This window comes from Macaca mulatta, chromosome 19 (genome assembly GCF_049350105.2).
Source record: "Macaca mulatta isolate MMU2019108-1 chromosome 19, T2T-MMU8v2.0, whole genome shotgun sequence".
Classification (NCBI taxonomy): domain Eukaryota; kingdom Metazoa; phylum Chordata; class Mammalia; order Primates; family Cercopithecidae; genus Macaca; species Macaca mulatta.
The window spans coordinates 18775958-18800057 of NC_133424.1; the positions used below are offsets into that span (position 1 = coordinate 18775958).

Consider the following 24100-nt stretch of genomic DNA (forward strand, 5'->3'; position numbering starts at 1 on the left):
CGATTCTCTGCCTCAGCCTCCTGAGTAGCTGGGATTACAGGCACCTGCCACCATACTCAGCTAATTTTTGTATTTTTAGTAGAGACAGAGTTTCACCATGTTAGCCAGGCTGGTCTCAAACTCCTGAGGTCAGGAGATCTGCCTGCCTCAGCCTCCCAAAGTGCTGGCATACAGGTGTGAACCACCACGCTCAGCCAAGTGATCTCCTGATTCTTATCTGTCCCTGCCTTGAGTCTGTGGCTCCCCTGAGAGTAAAGACATGGTCCCCACTGTGACTCCAGCACAGAGCCCAGCACATAGTAGGTGCTCAGCTAATGTTTGTCACACGAATCCATAACTCAGGAGGCCTTGGATGAATGGTAGGGGGTTTATTTCCTCAGGTTCTGCTCCTCCCCAGGCACCCCAGCCCCATCCACGCCCACATCTCTGTTGGCTCCTCAGGGCTCACTCCTGGAGGTGGTGGGCAAAGGACAATCTGTCATTCATGGATCCCTGAGGAAGGAACACACAGGGAGGCATTCAGACACCAATGGGCTCTACAGCCCAGGCTGGTCCTGCTTGGGAGGGCAGCTCCCCCAACCCTACCTTGGCCCCAGGGCTGAGCCCCCAGCCCAGCCCCTACCTTACCATGGACACCTCGTCCAGCTTCTCGAATGTGGACTCATCCCGGTGACAGAACCTCACAGCCGTGACCACAGACCCGATGAGCAAAAGAGACACCAGCAAACACACGACCACCACCACACCCGGGTTCCTGTGTAACTCAGGGGGCCCAGTGTCACCTGGAGCTGCGGGAAGGAGCTCAGAGTCAGCCCTGGGCCCTATTGCCCCCAAGCCTAAGACACCCACCAGGGCCCAGAGCCTTTTAAATCTGTTCTCAGGAAGCTGAACTCTCTTCCCTTTCCAGTTGAGGCTGCCACTTTTTAATCATTTATTTTAGAGACAGGGTCTCACTCTGTCACCCAGGTTAGAGTGCAGTAGTGCGATCACAGCTCACTGTAGCCTCGATCTCCTGGGCTCAAGTGATACTCCCACCTCAGCCTCCCGAGTAGCAAGGATTACAGGCATGCACCACCATGCCTGACCCTTTTTTTTTTTTAATTGAGACAGGGTCTTGCTCTGTCACACAGGCTAGAGTGCAGTGGCGTTATCTCAGTGTACTGCAACCTCCATCTCCCAGGATCTAGTGATCCTCCTACCTCAGCCTCCCAGGAGCTGAGACTACCATCCAGCTAATTTTTGTATATTTAGTAGAGATGAGGTTTTGCCATGTTGCCCAGGCTGGTCTTGAACTCATTGACTCAGGTGATCCATCCGCCTCGGCCTCCCAAAGTGCTGGGATTACACGTGTGAGCCACTGAGCCCAGCCTAATTTTTAAATTTTATTTTATTTATTTATTTATTTATTTTTGAGACGGAGTTTGTTTTTTGTTTTTGTTTTTTTCCCTCCAAGACGGAGTCTTGCTCTGTCTCCCAGGATGGAGTGCAGTGGTGCAATGTTGGCTCACTCCAACCTCCATCTCCTGGGTTCAAACAATTTTCCTGCCTCAGCCTCCCAAGTAGCCTGGATTACAGGCTCGCCACCATGCCTGGCTAATTTTTGTATTTTTAGTAGAAATGGGGTTTCACCATGTTGGCCAGGCTGGTCTTGAAATCCTGACCTCAGGTGATCCGCCCGCCTTGGTCTCCCAAAGTGCTGGGATTACAGATGTGAGGCACCACGCCAAGCCATTTGTTTATTCGTTTGTTTTTATATTTATTTATGTATTTATTGAGACGGAGTCTCGCTCTGCAGCCCAGGCTAGAGTGCAGTGGCGCGATTTCAGCTCACTGCAACCTCTGCCGCCTGAATTCAAGCGATTCTCCTGCCTCAACCTCCCAAGTAGCTGAGATTACAGGCGTCTGCCACCGCGCCTGGCTAATTTTTGTAGTTTTAGTAGAGACGGGGTTTCACCAAGCCAGGCTGGTCTTGAACTCTTGATCTCGTGATATACCCTCCTTGGCCTCCCAAAGGGTTGGGATTACGGGGGTGAGCCACCGCGCCCAGCCATTTTTAGATTTTTTTGTAGAGACAAAGTCCTGCTATTTTGCCCAGGCCCAAATACATAATGTATAACCTGTCTCCCCACCACAGCAAGTATTAGTTTCTCTTTTTGCCCATCGCTGCGTGCCCAGCCCCGACATACACCAGGCACTTAATAAATGCGCAGAGCATGAAGGGCTTTAGACAATGGAGCAGAGATAGCAAGCCCTTCCTAGAGCATTCTCGGGGCTGTACCTCCCCCTAGTGGTCAGTTCCCAAACTGCAGTCTGTTACACCCGCCACCTCCCTACAAACGCCCAAATCTCTTAATACTTACCTGGGCCAGGGGGCTCCAAGGTCTGGTCAGTGGAGGTCAAGGGCTCTGTTCCGGGGCTGTGGGAAGTGGGGCTCCAGTGCGGGGTCAGGGATTCGGAACTGGGGAGGGTGGAATGGGAAGAGGGGGTGAGCTCTGCATTGGGGGAACCAGAACTAGGGTGCGTGGTTGTCTCTGGTTGTGGGGAGGAGGGAATCATCCTTGACTCTGTGGAACCGGGGCTGGGCTGGATGGGAGGGGTTGCCCCTGAACTTGAGGGGCTGAGGTGGGTCATGGAGCCTGTCTCCAAACTCAGGGGGCTGGAGTAGGTTTTGGGGGGTTCCCCCGAACTGAGGGTGTTGGGGGTGAAGGGAGAAGAAGTCAGAGAGCTGAGAGATGATGTCTCCATACTGTTCTCTGAGGTCGTACCTGAAAAAGAAAAACATCATTGGAAGCCAGGCGCGGTGGCTCACGCCTGTAATTCCAGCACGTTGAGATGTCAAGATGAGAGCATCACTTGAACCCAGGAATTAGAGACCAGCCTGGGCAACATAGCGAGTCTCTCTCTCTCTCTTTTTTTCTTTTTTCTCTTTTGAGATGGAGTCTCGCTCTGTCACCCAGACTGGAGAGCAGTGACGCGATCTCGGCTCACTGCAACTTCCACCTCCTGGGTACAAGCAATGCTCCTGCCTCAGCCTCCACGCCTGGCTAACTTTTGCATTTTTAGTTTCACTGTGCTGGCCAGATTGGTCTCGAACTCCTGAACTCAGGTGATTCACCTGCCTTGGCCTCCCAAAGTGCTGGGATTACAGGCATAAGCCATCGTGCCCAGTCTTTTTATTTTTATTTTTAATTCATTTATTTGCCCAGGTCATAGGGAGACCTGAAAGATTTAGGACACCATGTGAGCGCTCAGTGGGATACTGAGGCTCCCCCTCAAATTCATGCTCCTTGTCTGAAGTCCCACAGCCCGGGTTCAAGGGCAGATCAGCGTTCCTCTTGGCTCAGATCTCTAGAAGCCCTTTGGATATGGGCAGTGACTGCATCCCAGGCAGCGCTGGGCAGCTCCTTTACATTTTCTGGGACTCAGTTTTCTTTTCTGTAAAATGGAAATCATGTGGAGTTGGTGCCCCTGACAGTTCATCAGTCAGGTTCGTAGTGGGTGTACACAAGCCAGGTGCTCCCAGCTACTGGAGAGGCTGAGGCGGGAGGATCTCCTGACCCCAGGAATTCAAGGCTGTAGTGCACCATGATTGCACCACTGCACTCCCGCCTGGGAGACATAACGAGACCCTGTCTCTACAAAAAAATAAAACAAAAATTAGCCAGGCATGGTAGTACATGCCTAGTCCCAGCTACTCAGGAGGTTGAAGTAGGAGGATCGCTTGAGTCCAGGAGTTCAAGGTTGCAGTAAGCCATGATCATGCTACTGAACTCCAGTCTGGGCAACAGAGCAAGACCCCATCTCTTAAAAAAAAAAAAAAAAAAGGCCGAGTGCAGTGGCTCACACCTGTAATCCCAGCGCTTTGGGAGGCCGAGGTGGGCAGATCACAAGGTCAGGAGATCAAGACCATCCCGGCTAACACGGTGAAACCCTGTCTCTACTAAAAATACAAAAAATTAGCCAGGCGTGGTGGCGGGCACCTGTAGTCCCAGCTACTCGGGAGGCTGAGGCAGGAGAATGGAGTGAACTCAGGAGGCAGAGCTTTCAGTGAGCGGAGATGGCACCACTGCACTCCAGCCTGGGTGACAGAGCAAGACTCCGTCTCAAAAAAAAAAAAAAAAAAAAAAAAACACAATAGAATAGCAACCTAGTGGGCGTACTGTGACACTCAACTATAAAGATCTACCTATGAGCTCAGAGAGGATCAGCCCTAATTTCCCCCAGGTACCCCTAGGCTAACCTCAACTTTGATGGCAGACACAAAGACACAGGCACTGGGAACATGTCTCTGGAACCCACCCTCCCGCACGGTAGTCCAACCACTTCCTGGCTCCCATCCCATCCCAGGCATGGAGTCCAGGGACCAGGCCGAGGGCGGGTAAATAGTTCATGAGCCACCTCCCACAATGACTTCGCACCCAGTTCCAGGTATCTAGGCCTCTTAGGTGTGTACAAGTTCATTCATCAACTCTCTGCCCCACCCATCCACTCTGCTCTGGGCCAAACTTGGTGCTTCCTCCTTGACTCACCCCAGGCAGCAAAAATGCGGAAGTAACACTCAACACTGGCCCTGAGAGGGTGCTGGGTCCACATGCTGCCCTCCCCGGATCTCTATGTAGCCCCCCAGGACCTGTGGGGATGACAGCTGAGTCTAGAAGAGGCATGGAACTCGGGCTGGACTTCATTCCCATTTGACAGATGAGAAACTGAGGCTCAGAATAGCAGAGGGTCTGGCCTGAGGTGACTGGGGAGGTGGGCAGAAGGCCCCTCAAGGAACTGCGTCCTCTGTTTCTGCTGAAATGAAGAAGATTCAGAGGCCATAGTGGACTCCAAGCCAAGTCAGAATTCTGGGGAGCTGAGTGCTTAGTGAACTGAGGAAAAGCTGTGGACTTAAAAAAGGAAGAGTTGGAGGACACAAGCCCTGCTGAGTGCCTGGCACTGAGTAGGCACTGGTGAGCTGCTGAAGAGTTGACCAGAAGGTAAAAATAAAGCTGTTTCTAGGCACTGTGCTGGGTGTTTGCTTTTCCCAGAGACTCCTAGACTGGGAGGCTCACAGGAGCCAAGTCAACCAGTTCTAACCTGAGTCTGGGACAAGCTGGACTGAGCCTCAGTTTCCTGAGCTGTGAAATGGGAATACAAGTGGTGCCTTCTGAATGAAACCGTTCCCTACAATGAGCATTTCAGCCATGGTGGCCTCTGCTCTGCTATTACAGGTCTGGGGGGTAGGACACCAGTCAGAGAGAGTGACGACACAGTGGCAGGTAAAGGGCAGAAAAAGGGAATGCAAGAAGTTCAAGGCTCCTCCCCTCCATCCTAGGCACTGTCTTATAGCACAGCAAGAGGGAATTAAGTCAGACACCCAGAAGAACTTCTCATGGGAACCACAGATGTTTGACAACCAGGAAGTGAGTCCCTGTTCCCTGGAACACCCACGGCCCTGAGGTCTCCGCCATTCTCCCTTTGCGGATAGGCTAAAAGGAATAGATTTGAAAAGGAGCCTCAAAGTAGGTGTGAGGCCGTCTGTAGCCTCCAGCCGGTTCAGGGCTCACTGGAGTTGCAGAACCCACAGCCCCAGGGCTTGGGAGCAGCGGTGCCTCATCTGTCCTCACAGCTGCTCCGTTTGTTTCTGGGGGAAAGGCCAGCCTTCCCCGGAGCGCTGGCGGACCAGCGTGGCCTGAGGGAGGGGTCCAGAAGCCAGGTGTGTGACTGGGCTGTGCGTCCCCCACCCCCACCCTTCTGCTTTCTGGAAGCTGAGCCTCCCTTTTACTAACTCTTACCTGTGTAGGGAGTACTGCTAGTGTTACTCGCATCGGCTTTTAGTGGCAGCACCAGCACCAAAAGCAGAAGTGGCGGCAGCTGGGGGCACGCCATTCCTGTGCCGGGAGGGCCTGCCACCGGCTCTGCACAGGTGTGTGGCCAGGCGTGTGCCCAGGTGCCAGCTCCTTGCACCTGGGCGTGCGCTCCCTGCTGGCGGAGTGCGGGACCATGCAGGGGCGAGGCGTAGGTGGGGCTTCAGGGTGTGGGACCTCCCTGGGGAGCTCCTGTTCCCCTGGGGTGTGGTTCTTGCCCTCTTCACCTGGACTCCACCCCTTCTAAACATGACGACCCAGAAGCTCTCAAAGCCAGTCATCCACTAAAGACCTCTGCCCCTGACGTCCCCTTTCCCCCTGCTTCTGGCTCCACAGCGGCCCAAACCCCTGCTGTCACTCCCTCTGCCCCTCCTCCTGCCAGGTTGCCCCCTCTGGGAGCCCCTATTGCCCCCACCTCCCTCCTGTCCCTGAACCCGCAGGGCTGGGGATGTCCTTATCCTCCTCTGTCCTCTGTCTCACCCAGACTGGAGCCTTTTGGGGACATGACTGAAACCTTCTAACCTTCTAGCATTTCTATTACGGATTTCTTTTTCTTTCTTTTCTTCTCTTTTTTTTTTTTTTTTTTTTTTTTTTTGAGACAGAGTCTTGCTCTGTCACCCAGACTGGAGTGCAGGGATGCAACCTCGACTCACTGCAACCTCTGCCTCTTGGATTCAATTCTCCTGCCTCAGCCTCTTGAGTAGTTGGAATTACAGGCGTCCACCACCACACCCTGCTAGTTTTTGTATTTTTTAGTAGAGACGGGGTTTCATCACATTGGTTGGCCAGACTGGTCTCGAACTCTTGACCTCAAGTGTGATCCACCCACCTCAGCCTCCCTCCCAAACTGCTGGGATTACAGGCATGAGCCACTGTGCCCTTTTTTTTTTTTTTTTTTTTTTTTAAAGACAGGGTCTCACTCCATCACCCAGGCTGGAGTGCAGTGGCACAAACAGCTCACTGCATCCTCAAACTCCCGGATTCAAGGGACCTCCCACCTCAGCCTCCCAAGTAGCTGCGATTACAGGCATGCACCCCCGTGCCTGGCTAATTGTTTTTTTTTTTTTTTTTGAGACTGAGTTTAGCTCTTGTTGTCCAGGCTGGAGTGCAATGGCACGATCTTGGCTTACTACAACCTCTGCCTCCTGGGTCCAAGTGATTCTCCTGCCTCAGTCTCCTGAGTAGCTGGGATTACAGGCATGTGCCATCACGACTGGCTAATTTTGTATTTTTAGTAGAGATGGGGTTTCTCCATGTTGGTCAGACTGGTCTCGAACTTCTGACCTCAGGTGATCCGCCCGCCTTGGCCTCCCAAAGTGATGGGATTACAGGCGTGAGCCACTGTGCCTGGCCTTTTTTGTTGTTTTTTTTTTTTTAGTAGAGATGGGGTTTTACCATGTTGGCCAGGCTGATCTCTAACTCCTGACCTCAGGTGACCCACCCGTCTTGGTTTCCCAAAGTGCTGGGATTACAAGCATGAGCCACGGCACCCAGCAATCCCGTAGAATTTTTTTAGGGGTGAGGGACTCGAAGAGGGTGCTCTGGGCCAGGTCCCAGACACATTGCTAGAGCGCACTGGGGACAGTTTCCATCTGGGACGGGCTGGACACCAACCCACTACCTGTAGGTGGATATGGCAGGGGCACAGCTGAGACCACATTGGTGGCCCCTGACCTCCAGGAAAGACTTGAGGTCCTCATCCTGGCCACACACCCCAGATGCATATTGCATGGTTGGAAACTTCAGAGTTCTCTTCCCTCTGGGATGCTCCAGATTCCCCCACTATCCCCAAGCCACTTCCATTAACCCAGAACACATCACACAAGATCTAGGCTGTGGAGGACTTTATTCATCAGACCCAGAGAGCCACGAGTGCCTCCCACAAAGTCCCCACTGCAGGGAGCCAGGGCCCTAGATGCCGGGCCAATGCGTGTGCTGTGAACTGGCCCAATGCATGTGCTGTGAGCTGGACCAGGGGTCCGCTGGTCCCAAGAGCGCCTCTGTGCTCTTCAGACAGCTCCGGGTATGGTGGCCTCGCCAGGTGGCTTGAACCATCTTCGCTGCCATTTGCTGTTGCCTCATCTGCTGGCGGATCTTAAAACCTCTCCAGGCCGACTGAATGGCTGTGGCCGCTTTGTCCCTGCGACGTGGCTGCCTGGGACTCGGGACAGCCCGCTGGTAGGCGGAGGCCCGAGACACTGCCCCGGGGCCTCCAGCACCCCGGCCCATGCCCTGCACCACGCGGGTGGGCTGGGTGCGTCCGCAGGTATGACAGGTGCGAGGGCTGGAGCCCACTAGCATCACCACGCTGGGCGGGCTCCCGATCCTGGAGCTCAGGGAGTGGCAGACGCCGCAAGGTTTTGCCTGGCAGGACTGGAAGCAGCGATGGTCGGATACTGTCCTGGCTCTGCCATCCTGGACCCAGCTTCGGTCAGACATGACCCTGGCCCCTCCGCCCAGCTCCACCCACGTGACGGGGTGGAGCATCTGCCGGTGCCGGGCTTGGTCCCGGCGGGTGCTGTAGCCGCGCCAGGCAGCCTGGATGATTGTGGTGGCTCTGCAGAGGTGTGCCAGGTTCCGCCGCATGCGGTAGCCGCGCCAAGTAGCTTGGATGACCGTGGCCCGCCGGTGCCACACTCGAATCCTGCGACGCACCAGGTAGCCACGGACGCCCGCCTGGATAGTGGTCACTGCGAGGATGCGGATCTCCTCTGCAGCCTGCATGGACACCATCGGCTCCCCCGACTGCCTGGGATGCACCACTGCCTTGTTGCGCCGGGTCTCCCAGGACGCAGCACCCCTGGCTGGCTCCCACACGCGTTTCCACGATTGGCCACTAGCCACACCAGCGTCCACGGGGCCCTGGAGTATAGTGGAGTTCAGGGATGCCTTGTGACTAATGGCAGGATTCTGGGGGCTATAGGAGTCCTGCGATCCCCACGGTGACTCCTGGTTAACAAGGGGCGGCAGGGAACCACTCGGGGAAGACTGGTAGCCTAGAGACACCCTCCGAACTCCCAGGGCCGAGGACTGCGCTATCTCCCCAGTGCAGATGATGGGCCTTACCTCTGCAGAGGGCGTACGAGTGAAGTTTGTACCGCCTCGGGCTGAGGCCTGGGATGGTTGTCTTTGCACATACTGGAAGGGCCTAACCCTGGCCACAGAACTTTCTAGCAGTTCGGGAACAATACTACCGTGCACGGATCTGTAGGAATTTTTAGGGTCCATGGAGTCCCAGAGGCTGCTCTGAGCCAGGTTTCCAGACACTGTATTCTGGAGTGGAATGGGGACAGCTTCTGTCCGGAAGGGACTGGATGATGCCCTTCTAGCCGAGGACAGATACGGTGGCACATGTGAGACCATGCTGGAGGTCCCTGACCTCTGAGGAAGACTAAGATTCCCCATCCTGTCCACAGACCCTGAAAGCAATCTGAAAGCCTCAGTACTGCCACGGGCCAGCTGGGGTGATCCTGAGAATACATTAGAAGCCACTGTACCCCAAGAGTGATTTTGGGGTATGACATGAGCAACAGACCCCTGTTGATAAACGGAGGGGGTCTTAGTGGCTAAACCCGGGGCCTGGAAAGGGACAGGGACCATGCCACTAGCATGGCTGGGGGCCACCTCCCTGAACAATGGTGTATGGCCTTGGGGAAGAGTCCCTTTCTCAGACAGGGACCTATGATCGTGGCCCCCATCAGCTCCCGGAGGACTGGGGTACATCCACGGGGTTGCGCCAGTGACCCCAGCTTTGCTGATCAGGTCATTGGATCTGCTTGATCCTGACACTTGGGACAGAGGCCCATCCAATTCTCCCAGCTTGGCTTGGTCCCCTGTGGCCCCAGATGGCATTATCCCAGCATCTTGGCTCCATTGTAAGGCTCTTGACAGAACCGTGGGCACTCGGTGTAGACTCCTGACTGTGTCACTAGCTGCCGGGGCTGAGGAGTGACCTGGAGCCAGGCTGGTGGTGTGGGGAATCTGCAAGGGGGCTATAGACCTCTCCCTAGCCAGGGCTTTGTGGTAAGGAGGGGCAGTGATGCCAATCACCACGGACCCCTCGGAGCAGCTCTGAGCCACACTAGAGGCCCCCATCATTGGCACAGATCCAGGAGAGACACCTGGGTTCACCCCACTCATTACTGAACCTAGGAGCAAGTTTGGAGCAGCTAAGCTAGCGGAGGGTCTTGCAGATAGACTTGGCTTCTTGCTGTCTGCCATCGGGCTGGGAGCCACCCAACTGGACACAGAGCCTGCGGGAAGGCTCTGACCCATGCCTCGGATGGTGGACCCTGGGGGAAGGCTGGAGGTCATGCCACTGGGCAGAGTGCCTGGGACTGCGCCCGTGCTCATCCTACTGGCTACGAAACCCCCTGCCGCACCAACACCAGCCCGGCTCCTCAGGGAGTCCTGAAGAATCCCATCTCTCTGATGGTAACTGGGTGGGACCATGGGTGCCTCAGAAGGGTGCCAGCGGTCTACGTTTTTTGGAATAACCACACTGATCTGGGAGCTGCTGGGGCCCACGCTTTTCGGGGAAAGATTAGACGGAGTCACAGCCACTCTGTTGGGCACTGAAGCCAGAGAGGGGCTAGTAGCCATCCCTGTGGTTCCAGAGGGATGTGATAAAGAGGCACCCACCTCTAAGACCTGGGATGCAAGGGGAGCCACCTGACATTCACTTTGGCCCATGCCAGTTGCTATGGTTCTCCAGGGGAGACTCCCAGCTAGGCCAGGAGATGTGGTCCCCTGAGACCCACTAAGGACCATAGCATCAACAAAAGGCCCCCGCGGATGTCTTGTAGCCACACCCCTGAACAGAGGCGTGATTTGCTGGCCTACACGACAGACCTCCTCATCAGCATGGGAGAGATTTGGTGTTGAAACACTAACCACAGAGGGTTGACACACATGCCTCCCACCAACCCTGGGCGGATGATGGAACCCAAGGCACAAGTCATTGAACTTGAAGTCCGGGGGGCTGGATACCATCTCACTAACCATCAGGGGCTCTTCACACAGGTTCACCCCAGTACCCAGGGATGGCTGGTTCAGACCCTGGTCCATACTTCCAGCCACAGAGGGATATGGTCCACCCGGGCTAACTGAAACAAACGCTGATGGGTGACACAGGCATGGGGCTACTGAGTTCACCCTTGAACGCTGCAGGTTTGAATCCAGGCTAGAGCCCCAGCATGGCTCATTGAGGCCATGACACATACCACTGACCATAGATGGCTGGGATCGGCTTGGGGCCAACCTAGAGTCTGGGGGTGACTGAGCCAGGCTTAGGGCTTCCCGGTGGGCCACAGATGGTGGGAATAGGCCAGGGGCTATGACTGGCTCGGCTAGGCTGGGGGCTAGGGTATAGGATGAATACGTCTTGCCTGGGCTGGAGACCACAGATGGTTGGGCTTGCCTTGGGGATACTGCAGTGGTCTGAGATGCGTGGACTAAGCGGGGGGCCACCCCACTGGCCACATATGGATGAGCTAGGCATGGAGACAACCCACGGCGTCCTGATGGGTGGGCTAGGCTTGGGGACACACCAATGGCTTGAGATGGCTGGGCTGGGCTTAAGGACCCCACACAGGTCATAGGTCGGTGGGCTAGACTTGAAGACATCCCTGTGGCTTGAGACAGCTGGGCTAGGCTTGGGGATACACCACAGGCCATAGTTTGATGGGTTAGTCTTTTTTTTTTTTTTTTTTTTTGAGACGGAGTCTCGCTTTGTGGTCCAGGCTGGAGTGCAGTGGCCGGATCTCAGCTCACTGCAAGCTCCGCCTCCCGGGTTTACGCCATTCTCCTGCCTCAGCCTCCCGAGTAGCGGGGACTACAGGCACCCGCCACCTCACCCGGCTAGTTTTTTGTATTTTTTAGTAGAGACGGGGTTTCACCGTGTTAGCCAGGATGGTCTCGATCTCCTGACCTCGTGATCCGCCCGTCTCGGCCTCCCAAAGTGCTGGGATTACAGGCTTGAGCCACCGCGCCCGGCTGATGGGTTAGTCTTAAGGGCATCGCAGTGGTTTAAGATAGCTGGGCAAAGCTTGGGGACACCTCACTGGGTGTAGATCGATGAACCTGGCTTGGGGACACCCTACAGGTCACAGATGCATAAGCTTGGCTTGGGGATATCCTGCTGGTTATAGATGCGTGAGTTTGGTTTGGGGATGCCCTGGAGGTCACTGATGGGTAATCTCGTCTAGGGGACATCCCACTGGCTTGAGATGGCTGGGCTAGGCTTGGGGAAACCCTACTGGCCACAGATTGGTGGGCTACACTTGGGGACACCACAGTGACCTGAGATGGCCAGGTCAAGCTTGGTGATTCCCCAGTGGCCTGAGGAATCTGGGCCAGGCTTGGAGACTCCTGAATGGCCATAGATGGGTGAGCTAGGCTTGGGGACACTCCAATGGTCTGAGATGGCATGGCTAGGCTTGGGGACACTCCAATGGTATAAGATGGAATGGCTAGGCTCGGGGACACTCCAGTGGTCTGAGATGGCATGGCTAGGCTTGGGGACACTCCAATGGTCTGAGATGGCATGGGTAGGCTTGGGGACACTCCAATGGTGTAAAATGGCATGGCTAGGCTTGGGGGCACTCCAATGGTCTGAGATGGCATGGGTAGGCTTGGGGACACTCCAATGGTGTAAAATGGCATGGCTAGGCTTGGGGGCACTCCAACAGTCTGAGATGACATGGCTGGGCTTGGGGACACTCTGATGGTCAGAGATGGCTGGGCCAGCCTTGGAGACTCCCCAGTGGGCTGAGATGGGTAGGCTGGGCTTGGGGACAGCGCAGTGGGCTGATATGGCTGGGCCAGGCTTAGGGACTCCCCAGTGACCATAGATGGGTAGGTTGAGCTTGGGGACACCTCAGTAGGCTGAAATGGCTGGGCCAGGCTAGGGGACTCCACAGTGGCCACACATGGGTAGCCTGGGCTTGGGGACACCTCAGTGGCCATAGATAGGAAGGCTGGGCTTGGGGATATCTCAGTGGGTTGATACAGGTAGCCTGGACTTGGGGACACCTCAGTGGCCATAGATAAATAGCATGGGCTTGGGGACATCTCAGTGGGCTGATATGGGTAGCCTGGGCTTGGGGACATTTCAGTGGCCACAGATAAATAGCCTCGGCTTGGGGACATCTCAGTGGGTTGATATGGGTAGCCTGGGCTTAGGGACATCTCAGTGGGCTGATGTGGGTAGCCTGGGCTTGGGGACATCTCAGTGACCATAGATAGGAAGGCTGGGCTTGGGGACATCTCAGTGGCCATAGATAGGTAGCCTGGGTTTGGGGACACCTCAGTGGGCTGATATGGGTAGTCTGGGCTTGGGGACACCTCAGTGGGCTGAGACCACTGAGCCAGGGTTGGGCACTCCCCAGTGGCCTGAGATGGGTAGGCTGGACTTGGGGATACCCCAAAGGCTTGAATTGGCTGGGTTAGGTTTGAGGTTACCCCAAGGGCTTGAGATGGCTGAGCTAGGCTTGAGGACTCCCCACTGTCCATAGATGACCAGGCTAGGTTTTGGGACCCCCAGTTAGCCACTGATTGGTGACCTTGGTCTGAGGCCACTCCAAAGGTCCTTGATGGGTGTCCTCGCCTTAGGGACCACCTAGTCACCATAGATGGCTGTGCTGGTCTTGGTGTCACTCTATTAGGCATAGAGGAGTGTGGCAGCCTTGGTGTCACCCAATTACCCATAGATGGGCAGGTTAGCCTTGGGGACACCTTACTGGATGCTACCTGCTGGGATAGGCTTGGGGCCAGCCTACTGAACCCTGATGGCTGGCCTAGGTTTGGGGCTACCCTACTGGCCAGTGTAGCCTGGGACACACTTGGGGCCAAGCTCTTGGCCACAAATGGTGGCTTATATGCAGTGGAGACCACAGTACCTAAAGACAGAGTCCTCCTCAGCTCTGTCTTGATGGTTGCCTGGGACATCTCAATCAGATTCACAGAGCTCTTGTCTAAGGAGAACTTGTGGATCTCAGCCTCTGAGCCCCAGTGAACACACAAGGTCAAGCAGTTAGACACTGAGCTGTGTTGGAAAATGGGTACTTTCTCCGAGGCTGGAGTGGGCCGGTAGGGGAAGTGTAGGGTCATATATGTGTAACCAGTTTCAGTCTCTTGCGTATCCTTAAACCTCTGGAGTGTCCTCATGGACCCCGGAGGAAAAAGGGACTTCACCGCAAGGTCCCATTCTAAATTGCCTTCCCATGACTCATCTGTCTTGTTGACAGCAGGCAGGCTGGCCACAGACATGGTGGAAAGGCTGAGGGAGCTAGAGCTTTGCAGGGAGCTTTCGGAATTGCTCTCCTGACTGTAGGTCACAGAGCCCTGGGAGAAGCTCCTGGCCAAGTCACTGTCTCGATCCTGCGGCAAACCACCTACCAGCTCACCGAGGATGGACAGCTGGTGGTCGGTTGCCAGCTTCTGGGGGCAGAGCAGGGCAGACACAGAATCCTGTGTTCGATTCCTCCCCTGTCCACAGACAGATGTCTTGGGACGAACTTGAGTCAATGCACTGCCGGGGGAAGCTTGAAACAGACCACGAGTCTTGGATGCCTGAGTTTTGGTCACCATGGTGACCTGCAAGGGACTTAGGGCCCCCTTGTCTATCACCTCCCTAGTACCCGGGGATGCCTGTTTGCGATTTGGGGGCTGAGACCTCCTCCCCCGGCTCTCCTTGGAAGCCCTGGATGCCTGCTGCTGGCCTCTGGCCACTGAGGGTTGGTAGAGACCAGGATGTGCCCTGCTAACCCCTGAGGACTGACACCAAGTCAGGCCCCCACAGGTGGGGTAAGGCTGGTGAACATGAGCAGCCCTCCTACCACCCACACTGCACGGAAGCCTACCTGAGGCCACCCTGCCCTCCCCAGTCGATGGGTGAGAGGCCACCCTGCTGACCACATGTGGCTTGTGGCAGCTTGGGGCCGTGCCACAGGTCATGGAGGGCTGGTCCATGCTTGGGCCCACACCACTGGCAATGAGAGGCTGCCACAGACTCGGGGTTGGCTGCACGTGGGACGGCTTGAGCAAACTGGGACCCTCCCCACTCCCCTCGGGATTAAAATCTGATGCCAACGTGCCAGGCTCTAGGGTCAGGCATGCATTTTCCTTTTGGAACTTGGGGCTCAAATCCAGGTTTGAGGAGAAGTCCCTGCTGGGCTCCATCTCCCGGGACAGCATGGGATACAGGCCAGTGATCAGGGAGCCCTGGTAAATGCTGGTGATGACGCTACCCATCACAGAGGCTCCCACAGTGACCACAGATAAGCAGGGTGACCCCACAAGACGGCACCGTCCCCCATCTCCTCCAAGGGCCTGGCAGGTTGGCCCATGGTGAAGCATCCCCCGATCCCAACCTGGGAATCCCTGACCTTGCTGGTCTGTGGTCTCACAGGGCCCAGGGAGGGCCCCCACGCGGCCGACGGACTCCTCCTGCAGGCCACCTCCGCCGGGGCCAGCGTCTTAGTCACCCCGCTTCCTGTTGATTTCGAGGTGGCCTTGGGGAGGGTGGTTCCAGTCCTCAGGGCCACCCGACACCAAGACTGGCTCAGGAGGGCGCCCAACTCGCCCTGACACAAGGCCTGGCTCAGAGCTGCCCGCTCCTCCTCCGTCAAAGCCTTGCTAAGCACCTCGGCCAATTTACCCTGCATGACCTTGGCGAGTTCTGCCCGCAGCTCGCCCTGGGACAGGGCTCGGGACAGGGTCAGGCGCAGCTCACTCCAGGACAGCGCCTTCACCAGCGCCATGCTCAGCATGCTCTGGGGCAGGGCTCTGGCGACAGTGGCACCCAGGAACTCCTTGGACAGGGCCTGGTTCAGAGCTGCCCGGACTTCTCCCTGGGAGAGGGCTTTGGCCAACAGAGTGCGGAGATCCTCCTGGGATGCCAGCACACCAGCTACTTCAGCACACAGGGAGGCCAGCAGGGAGCCTACCGTGTCCTCCTGGCAGGGCACCGCCTGGCTGGGCATTGATGGCTGGGCACGCGTGGCTCCGCTGTCTCCCCAGGACTCAACATGGCATGTGGAATGTCCGGTGGGTGCCATCAGTGGCACCAGCGTACCCTGGACCTCACAGGCTGCCGGGCATGGTCCCCCCTGAGTGGTCTTCCCCGGCACATGTCCATGGGGCTTTGGCTGAGTCCATCTGTCCTCTGGCTTGGCCCAGGGTGGGGCACTCAGGCCACTGAGGTGCTGGCAGGCCTGGTTGGACACCTTGGACCCTGTTAGGAGCACCTGGGAATGGGTGTTGCTGCTGAGATCAGCAGCCTGGTGAGCTGGGATGAGGCGCTTGGTTATGATCGGCTGCCCCCGGGACTGCGTCTTGGTCAGACAGGTGGCCAGAGGCACTTGGGATTGGACCTTCATGGCACCTGTGGCCAGATGTGCCTGGGAATGCATCTTGCTCAGACAGGTGACCAGATGGGCCAGGGACGGGGTCTTGGTCAGCTCGATGGGCAGATGTCCCTGAGATGAGGCCTTGGTCAGCGGGGTGGCCAGTGGTCTCTGGGACAGGCAAGGTGGATGTCTCTGGGATGAGGCGTTGGTCAGTGGGGCAGCCGGCTGTCCCCGGGGCAGGGTGACAGCCACGTCTACAGGCACATACAGGTGAGATGGCTTGTCCCCTTCCTCAGCAACTTTTGTCCAGGATGGAGCCCCAGCCACTTCCACTGCCACACTGGTCTTCAATGCCATGTCAGCTTTCACCGGTTTCTGGGGGCCAGTCTTGATTTTCTCAGCTTCCAAAGGAAGCTTAGCTGGAGCCCTGGGGACCCCAGTTCCCAGACGTGATTGGGCCAGGCACCTGATCTTCCCCTCAGCCAAACAGGAGGGGGATGAGGCTTTCACCGCCTCTGCAGCCTGCTTCATATTCATGGTGGCCTTGGCCTTGGGTGGGTTGTCATGGATGGAGCCTCGTACCGCCACTTGGGGTGGAGCCTTGACATTTGCCACTGTTGGAGAGGCCAGACACAGGGTCTTGAGGATGGTGGCCACTGAGCGTAACTGGGCTGGGGTCTTGGTTATCATGGCTGCCAGGCGAGTCTGGCGCGAGGGCTTGGTCAACCCAACCGGGCTCATCTGGGATGAAGTGTTGGACGTGGTGGCTGCCAGACACGTTTGCAGTGGGCTTTTGGCTGGGGTGGCGACCGGGTGCGTCTGGGGTGGGGTCTTTGCCATCGCAGGCCCTGGGCATACCTGGGGTGGGCTCTTCATGATGGAGGCCAGAAGGGAAACCTGAGGTTGGTGCTTTGCCGTGATGGTTGCGCGGCATGTCTGCCGTGGGGTGCCAGTTCTGGAAGCTGTGGAGTGCACCTGGATCTTGGTCATCGTGGGCATGGGGCATGTGTGAGGTGCAGTTTTGGTCATCACTGTGGGCCCCGGATACATCTGGGCTGGGGTCTTGGTTATTGTTATTTTGGGAACAGGGCTAGTCTTATGTGGGGTGGTGGTCGTCGTGGACGCTGAATATGTCTGCGGCAGGGTCATGGAGACCACCGGATATGTCTGGAGTAAGGTCTTGGTGATCACAGGCCCTGGGCATATCTGGAAAGGGGCTTTGGGGGTCTCTGCTTCCACAGGGCCCTGGGTTTGGGCTCTGGATGGTCCCATAACTGCCTTGTCGTACCTTCTGGACAATGGCGTCTCCGGAACCCCAGCTTTGTTGGTCCGGGCAGTTACACGTTTGGTTTTCACTGAGTCACCCTCTATGTGGACGAGGCAGGTGCTTCTGATGGTTCTGGTCAGCAAGCATGACTGGCATTTTGCATCCAAACTCACTGGGCAGGGAAATCTGATGGTGACCGTCTGGTGTGGCAGGAAGGCCACCCCCCGGACTCCAGCAGCATGAGGAGCCTGCACACAGGGTTCTGGGGTACCCTGAGCTGCTGGAGGCTTCAGGAGGGGGGATGACTGGGGTCTGCAGAGGACCAGATTGTCATAGGAAGGGAACTGGGTCTCCTTGTTCACCATGACGGGCGGGGACAGAAGGCAGTTCTCTTCCGGATGCTGGAAGCGCACCTGCTGCGGGGCGTGATAAGGGATGTTCCCGTCCTCCGCCCTCACTTTCTTCACCAACAACTTGCTGGAGTGCAGGATGTGTCTCTTGTTGAAGCGCCGCCATGCCTCCTGGATGGCCTTGGCCGCCGTCATCTGGGAAATCAGCTTCTGCCGGAGCCGATAGCCCCTCCAGTTGGCTTGGATGAGTGTGGCTGCGCGGGCGTGCATCATGTCCATCTCATCTACCAGGATGTTCTTGAAGGCCTGGCTCTCGACCACAGCCCGGAGGCGTGGGATGTGGCGGGACACTGTCTTGGCTGCAGCAGGCTGTTGCGGAAGATGCTCCTCGGACTTGAGGCCCTCGTGCTGGGGCTGTGGTGGTGCTTTCTCCATTTTGTCCGGGAGACTAGGGGTGGGCGGGGGCTGGAGGATGCACTGCCCATTGGGTGACAAGTGGTTTGTGAACTGTAGCTGGGTGGCCGGCTGCATTGCCTTGATTACTGGACAGGTCAGCTCTGCCTGTGGGGGCGGCAGGGGGGTGGTCAGGGTGTAGCAGGTCCTGCAGACAAGAGGTCATCCTACGGCCACTTCATCCTGGCACACAGTGCATGACACCTGAATGCCGGACCACTTAACTGCTTTTCTTTTTTCTTTCTTTTTGTTTTTTGTTTGTTTTTGAGACAGAGTTTCGCTCTTGTTGCCCAGGCTGGAGTGCAATGGTGTGATCTTGGCTCACCGCAACCTCCACCTCCTGGTTTCAAGTGATTCTCCTGCCTCAGCCTCCCGAGTAGCTGGAATTACAGGTGTGTGCCACCATGCCTGGCTACTTTTCTGTATTTTTAGTGGAGACGGGGTTTCACCATGTTGGCCAGGTTGGTCTCAAACTCCTGACCTCAGGTGATCCACCTGCCTCGGCCTCCCAAAGTGCTGGGATTACAGGTGTGAGCCACCGCGCCCGGCCCGCTTTTCAAACTTTATCTTAGATGTACCCTGGGTTTAGCACTGATCACAATGTTTTGGAAATTTCCTGTTTGCCTGTGTGTGTGTATGTGTGTGCGTGTGAGAGTGTGTGTGTGTGTGCACGTGCGTGTGTGCGTGTGCGCGTGTGTGTGTGCGTGTGTCTGTGTGTGTGCGCGCGCATGTGTGTGTGTGAAAAGGATAGAGAAGTGTGGTGGGGGAGATTATTTGCCTCTCCCATTGACTGTGAATCCCAGAAGGCAGAGTCATTATTGTGTCCCATCTCAGTCATAGGGCTTGGTTCTAAGCTGTGAATGGGTAGGTATTGGGTGGGCGGGCATCTTGACCGATAAATGGTGAGGGGATTGGAAGTTGGATGGACAGATAGATACAGGACTAGATACTGAAAGGATGAATCAGTCGATGAGTGAATGGTAGATGGGTTGGAGAGACAGATGAAGGTTTGGATGAATAGGTAAATTAAGTTGATGAATAAAGTCTTAAAGGCGGCCGGGCGCGGTGGCTCAAGCCTGTAATCCCAGCACTTTGGGAGGCCGAGACGGGCGGATCACGAGGTCAGGAGATCGAGACCATCCTGGCTAACACGGTGAAACCCCGTCTCTACTAACAAATACAAAAAACTAGCCGGGCGAGGTGGCGGGTGCCTGTAGTCCCAGCTACTCGGGAGGCTGAGGCAGGAGAATGGCGTAAACCCGGGAGGCGGAGCTTGCAGTGAGCTGAGATCCGGCCACTGCACTCCAGCCTGGACCACAAAGCGAGACTCCGTCTCAAAAAAAAAAAGTCTTAAAGGCAAATTGGCCGGGGGGGTGGCTCACGTCTGTCATTCCAGCACTTTGGGAGGCCAAGGTCGGCAGATTGCTTGGGGTCAGGAGTTCGAGGCCAGCCGGGCCAACATGGTGAAACCCTGTCTCTACTAAAAATACAGAAAAGTAGGCCGGGCACAGTGGCTCACGCCTGTAATCCCAACACTTTGGGAGGTCCAGGTGAGTGGATCACAAGCTCAGGAGTTCGAGACCAGCCTGGCCAACATGGTGAAACCCCATCTCTACTAAAAATACAAAAATCAGCTCAGCATAGTGGCACGTGCCTGTAATCCCAGCTACTCAGGAGGCTGAGGGAGGAGAATTGTTTGAACCTGGTAGGTGGAGGTTGCAGTGAGCTGAGATCATGACACCTCGCTCCAGCTTGGGTGACACAGCAAGACTCTGTCTCAAAAAAAAAAAAAAGAAAACAAAAGGAGCCAGGTATGGTGGCGGGCACCTGTAGTCCCAGCTACTCAGAAGACTGAGGCAGGAGAATCGCTTGAAGCCGGGAGGAGGAGGCTGCAGTGAGCCAAGATTATGGCATTACACTCCAGCCTGGCAACAAGAGCAAGACACTCCGTCCCAAAAAAAAAAAAAGACTGGGTGCGCTGGCTTATGCCTGTAATCCTAGCACTTGGGGAGGCCGAGGTGGGTGGATCACGAGATCAGGAGATTGAGACCATCCTGGCTAACATGGTGAAATCCCATTTCTTCTTTTTTTTTTTGAGACGGAGTGTCTTGCTCTGTCGCCCGGGCTGGAGTACAGTGGTACCATCTTGGCTCACTGCAAGCTCTGCCTCCCGGGTTCATGCCATTCTCCTGCCTCAGCCTCCCAAGCAGGTGGGACTACAGGCGCCTGCCACCACACCTGGCTAATTTTTTGTATTTTTAGTAGAGACGGGGTTTCACCGTGTTAGCCAGGATGGTCTTGATCTCCTGACCTTGTGATCCGTCCGCCTCAGCCTCCCAAAGTGCTGGGATTATAGGCGTAAGCCACCACACCTAGCCCCGTCTCTTCTAAAAATACAAAAAATTACCCAGGTGTGGTGGGAGGTGCCTGTAGTCCCAGCTACTTGGGAGGCTGAGGCCGAGATCGTGCCACTGCACTCTAGCCTGGATGACCAAGCGAGACTCTGTCTCAAAAAAAAAAAAAAAAGGCAGATTAACAGAAAAATGGACACATGGTGGGTGGATGGATGGATGGATGAGCAGATGAGTGAATGAGCAGATGAATGGATGGAGGGATAGGCGAATCAATTGATGAATAGATGGGTGGATGGATAAACGGATAGAGGGAGGGAGGGAAGAATAGGTAAGTAGATGGATGGAGAGAGGGAGGAATAGGTGGCTGGATGGATAGATGGATGGTTAGATGGAATGATAGTTGGATGGAGGGATGGACAGACACATAGATGAATGGATGGATGCGGGGGTGCTGGATGAATGGATGGATGGATGGGCAGATGGGGGGATAGATATGTAAATGGACTGGTGAATAGATAGGTGGATGGATGGGTAGATGGATGGATGGATAGATGGATGGATTGATTGATAAATGGATAGAAGGAGGGAGGACTATGTGGATGGATGAACAGATGAATGGGTGGATGGATGAGTGGATGGATGGATGCTTGCATGGATGGATGGGTAGATGGGTAGGTAGATGGGAAGATGGAAAGATGGAATGATGGGTAGGTGGGAGGATGAATGGATACATAGATGACTGGATGAATGATGGATGGTGGATGGGTAGCGGGAGGGACAAATGTAAGGAAGGATGAATGAATGAATGAGTGAGTGGGTGGGTAGATAGATGTAAGATGAGTAGATAAATGAATGTGAAATTAAAGAAGGCCAGGCACAGTGGCTCGCGCCTGTAATCCCAACACTTTGGAAGGCCGAGGCAGGTGGATAACCTGAGGTCAGGAGTTCAAGACCAGCCTGACCAACATGGCGAAACCCTATCTCTACAAAAAAATACAAAAAAGTAGCCAGGCATGGCAGCGCATGCCTGTAATCCCAGCTACTCAGGAGGCTGAGGCAGGAGGTTGTGGTGAGCCAAGATCGCGCCATCACACTCCAGCCTGGGCAATAAGAGTAAAACTCCGTCTCAAATAAAAGGAAGGAGGGAAGGAGGGAGGGAAGGGGAAGGAGGGAGGAAGGGAGGGAGGAAGGGAGGGAGGGAGGAAGGAAGGAAGGAAGGAAGGAAGGAAGGAAGGAAGGAAGGAAGGAAGGAAGGAAGGAAGGAAGGGAGGGAGGGAGGGAGGGAGGGAGGGAGAGAGGGAGGGAAGGAAGGAAATGAAAGAGAGCTGGAGAGACTGGTGAAGAGAGAACCCAGTAGGAGGTAGACTGATGGGTGGATGGGTGGGTGGATGGATTAGGGGATGGCTAGGTAAATGGCATACAGAAGGATGGAAAGAGGAAGAAAAAGTGGTGACTGTGGCTTTCAGAAGTAACTAGGATGCAGAGAGAGCTGGGACACTGTCAAGTCACCCTGATGCATAGCCTGGAGCACAGCACACTTGTTTGGCAGAAGCCCCTCTCTTCAGGTTGGACTAGCCAGACCCCTTGCCCATGAACCATCTTCTTACCTTGAAGGGTCATAGATTTGGAGGAGTAGCAGGAGAAGAAGGTGCAATCTCAGAAGCCAGCCTGCAAGAGGAGGCAGCCTTTAGCCTTTCATCCATGCAATATGCAGCAACACTGCCCTGGGCTGGCTCTGTCCTCAAGACCAACACAAAAAGAAATGTTAAAAGCAAAAACACTAAATTCTAAAAAAAAAAAAAGAAAAAAGAAAAAAAAAACTGCAAGGATGGGAAATTTATTCCAGTGTTATTTTGTAGCTAGAAATCAAACAAAACAACTGGAAGTAACCAAAACAGTGATTAGCAGAGGTTCTGCTACAAACACATACAGAAGTATGCTCAAGCATGTTTAACATTGTATTGTTTAGCAGAGGAAAAACTGGAAGAAACCAAAATTATCAATGGAGAAAGGCTTAAATTAATCATACAAGGGCATGATATCCAGGCATCAGAAATGGTGTCCAGGCTGAGCACAGTGGTTGTTGCCTGCAATCCCAGCACTTTGGGAGGCCAAGATGGGAGGATCACTTGAGGACAGGAGTTTGAGACCAGCCTGGGAAACTAAGCAAGAACTGTCTCTTAAAACAAAACAAAACAAAACAAACAAACAAAAAAACACTGGCCGGGTGCGGCTCATGCCTGTAATTCCAGCACTTTGGGAGGCCATGGAGGGTGGATCACCTGAGGTCAGGAGTTTGAGATCAGCCTGGCCAAGATGGTGAAACCCCGTCTCTACTAAAAATACAAGAAATTAGCCAGGCATAGTGGTTGACGCCTGCAATTCCAGCTACTCAGGAGGCTGAGGCAGGAGAATATCTTGAACCCCGGAGGCAGAGATTTCAGTGAGCCGAGATCGTGCCATTGAATTCCATCTGGGGCAACAAGAGCAAAACCCTGTCTCAAAAAAAAAAAAAAAAATAGGCCGGGCACAGTGGCTCACTTCTGTAACCCCAGCAATTTGGAAGGCTGAGGTGGGTGGATCACTTCAGGCCAGGAGTTCCAGACCAGCCTGGGCAACATGGTAAAACCCATCTCTACTAAAAATATAAAAATTAGCTAGGCATTGTGACATGCACCTGTAGTCCCAGCTACTCGGGACGCTGAGACAGGAGGATCATTTGAGGCCAGGAGATTGAGACTGCAGTAAGCTACGATGGCACCACTGCACTCAAGCCTGAGTGACAGGATGAGACTCTATCTCTTTTTTTTTTTTGAAAAAGAGGCCCACTCTTTTGCCCAGGCTGGAGTGCGGTGTCACAGTCTTGGCTCACTGCAACCTCTGCTTCCTGGATTCAAGCGATTCTTGTGCCTCAGCCTCCAAAGTAGCTGGGATGACAAGTGTGAGCCACAGTGCCTGGCTGAGACCCTGCCTCAAAAAAAAAAAAAAAAAAAAAAAGATTGTGATTAAAGAGTAAGTATAAGATAAAAGGTAGCCAGGGAGGCCAGGCACAGTGGCTCACACCTGTAATCCCAGCACTTTGGGAGGCCGAGGAGGGCAGATCACAAGGTCAGGAGTTCGAGAACAGCCTGGCCAACATGGTGAAACCCTGTCTCTAGTAAAAATACAAAAATTAGCTTGGCACGGTGGCATGCACCTGTAATCCCAGCTACTTGGGAGGCTGAAGTAGGAGAATCACTTGAACCCGAGAGATGAAGATTGCAGTGAGCCAAGATGGTGCAACTGCACTCCAGCCTGGGCAACAGAGTGAGACTCCGTCTCAAAAGAAAAAAAAAACAGGCACGGTGATTCACACCTGTAATCCCAGCACTTTGGGAGGCCAAGGCCGGTGGATCACAGGAGGTCAGCAGTTCAAGACCAGCCTGGCCAACATGGTAAAACTCCATCTCTACTAAAAATACAAAAAAAATTAGCCGGG

At 54.9% G+C, this 24100-nt stretch overlaps 3 protein-coding genes across 5 annotated transcripts; all 3 read right to left on the reverse strand.

The window, feature by feature from the left end:
* Window positions 1-353: 353 nt before the first annotated feature.
* Window positions 354-5982, reverse strand: CIST1 (colon, intestine and stomach enriched 1). 2 transcript variants are annotated; one of them, XM_077978484.1, is made up of 5 exons: window positions 5778-5982; window positions 5322-5324; window positions 2361-2765; window positions 628-788; window positions 354-492 (listed from the first exon to the last, which is right to left on the reverse strand). In XM_077978484.1, exons 1-5 carry the CDS (start codon window positions 5869-5871, stop codon window positions 445-447), a joined length of 711 nt encoding a protein of 236 aa, XP_077834610.1. In that variant the 5' UTR covers window positions 5872-5982; the 3' UTR covers window positions 354-444. The 2 variants fall into 2 exon arrangements, with proteins under 2 accessions (XP_077834610.1, XP_014978828.3); XM_015123342.3 differs by lacking the exon at window positions 5322-5324 and having other exon boundaries at window positions 5778-5977.
* A 1696-nt stretch (window positions 5983-7678) lies between these two features.
* IQCN (IQ motif containing N) lies at window positions 7679-22441 on the reverse strand. The gene is given in 4 exon segments (XM_028840239.2): window positions 7679-8711; window positions 15236-18268; window positions 18270-18376; window positions 22230-22441. Coding segments are annotated over 4 exon segments (4104 nt in total). The 5' UTR covers window positions 22243-22441; the 3' UTR covers window positions 7679-7760.
* LOC144336857 (uncharacterized) lies at window positions 11536-15328 on the reverse strand. Of its 2 annotated transcripts, none has more exons than XM_077978377.1 (2): window positions 12402-15328; window positions 11536-12323 (listed from the first exon to the last, which is right to left on the reverse strand). In XM_077978377.1, exons 1-2 carry the CDS (start codon window positions 15204-15206, stop codon window positions 11877-11879), a joined length of 3252 nt encoding a protein of 1083 aa, XP_077834503.1. In that variant the 5' UTR covers window positions 15207-15328; the 3' UTR covers window positions 11536-11876. The 2 variants fall into 2 exon arrangements, with proteins under 2 accessions (XP_077834503.1, XP_077834505.1); XM_077978379.1 differs by having other exon boundaries at window positions 11612-12334; window positions 12414-15328.
* Window positions 22442-24100: the final 1659 nt, after the last annotated feature.

Coding starts and splice junctions, on each gene's coding strand:
- LOC144336857 (XM_077978377.1), bottom strand. CDS start 15,206: ATGCTTCACCATGGGCCAACCTGCCAGGCCCTTGGAGGAGATGGGGGA. Junction 12,324..12,401: donor CCATTGGAGTGTCCCCAAGC/CTACCCATGCCA, acceptor GTGTCCCCGAGC/CTAGCCATTCCATCTTATAC.
- CIST1 (XM_077978484.1), bottom strand. CDS start 5,871: ATGGCGTGCCCCCAGCTGCCGCCACTTCTGCTTTTGGTGCTGGTGCTG. Junction 789..2,360: donor CTTGGAGCCCCCTGGCCCAG/GTAAGTATTAAG, acceptor TCCTTCCCGCAG/CTCCAGGTGACACTGGGCCC. Junction 493..627: donor AGCTGGACGAGGTGTCCATG/GTAAGGTAGGGG, acceptor TTCCTTCCTCAG/GGATCCATGAATGACAGATT.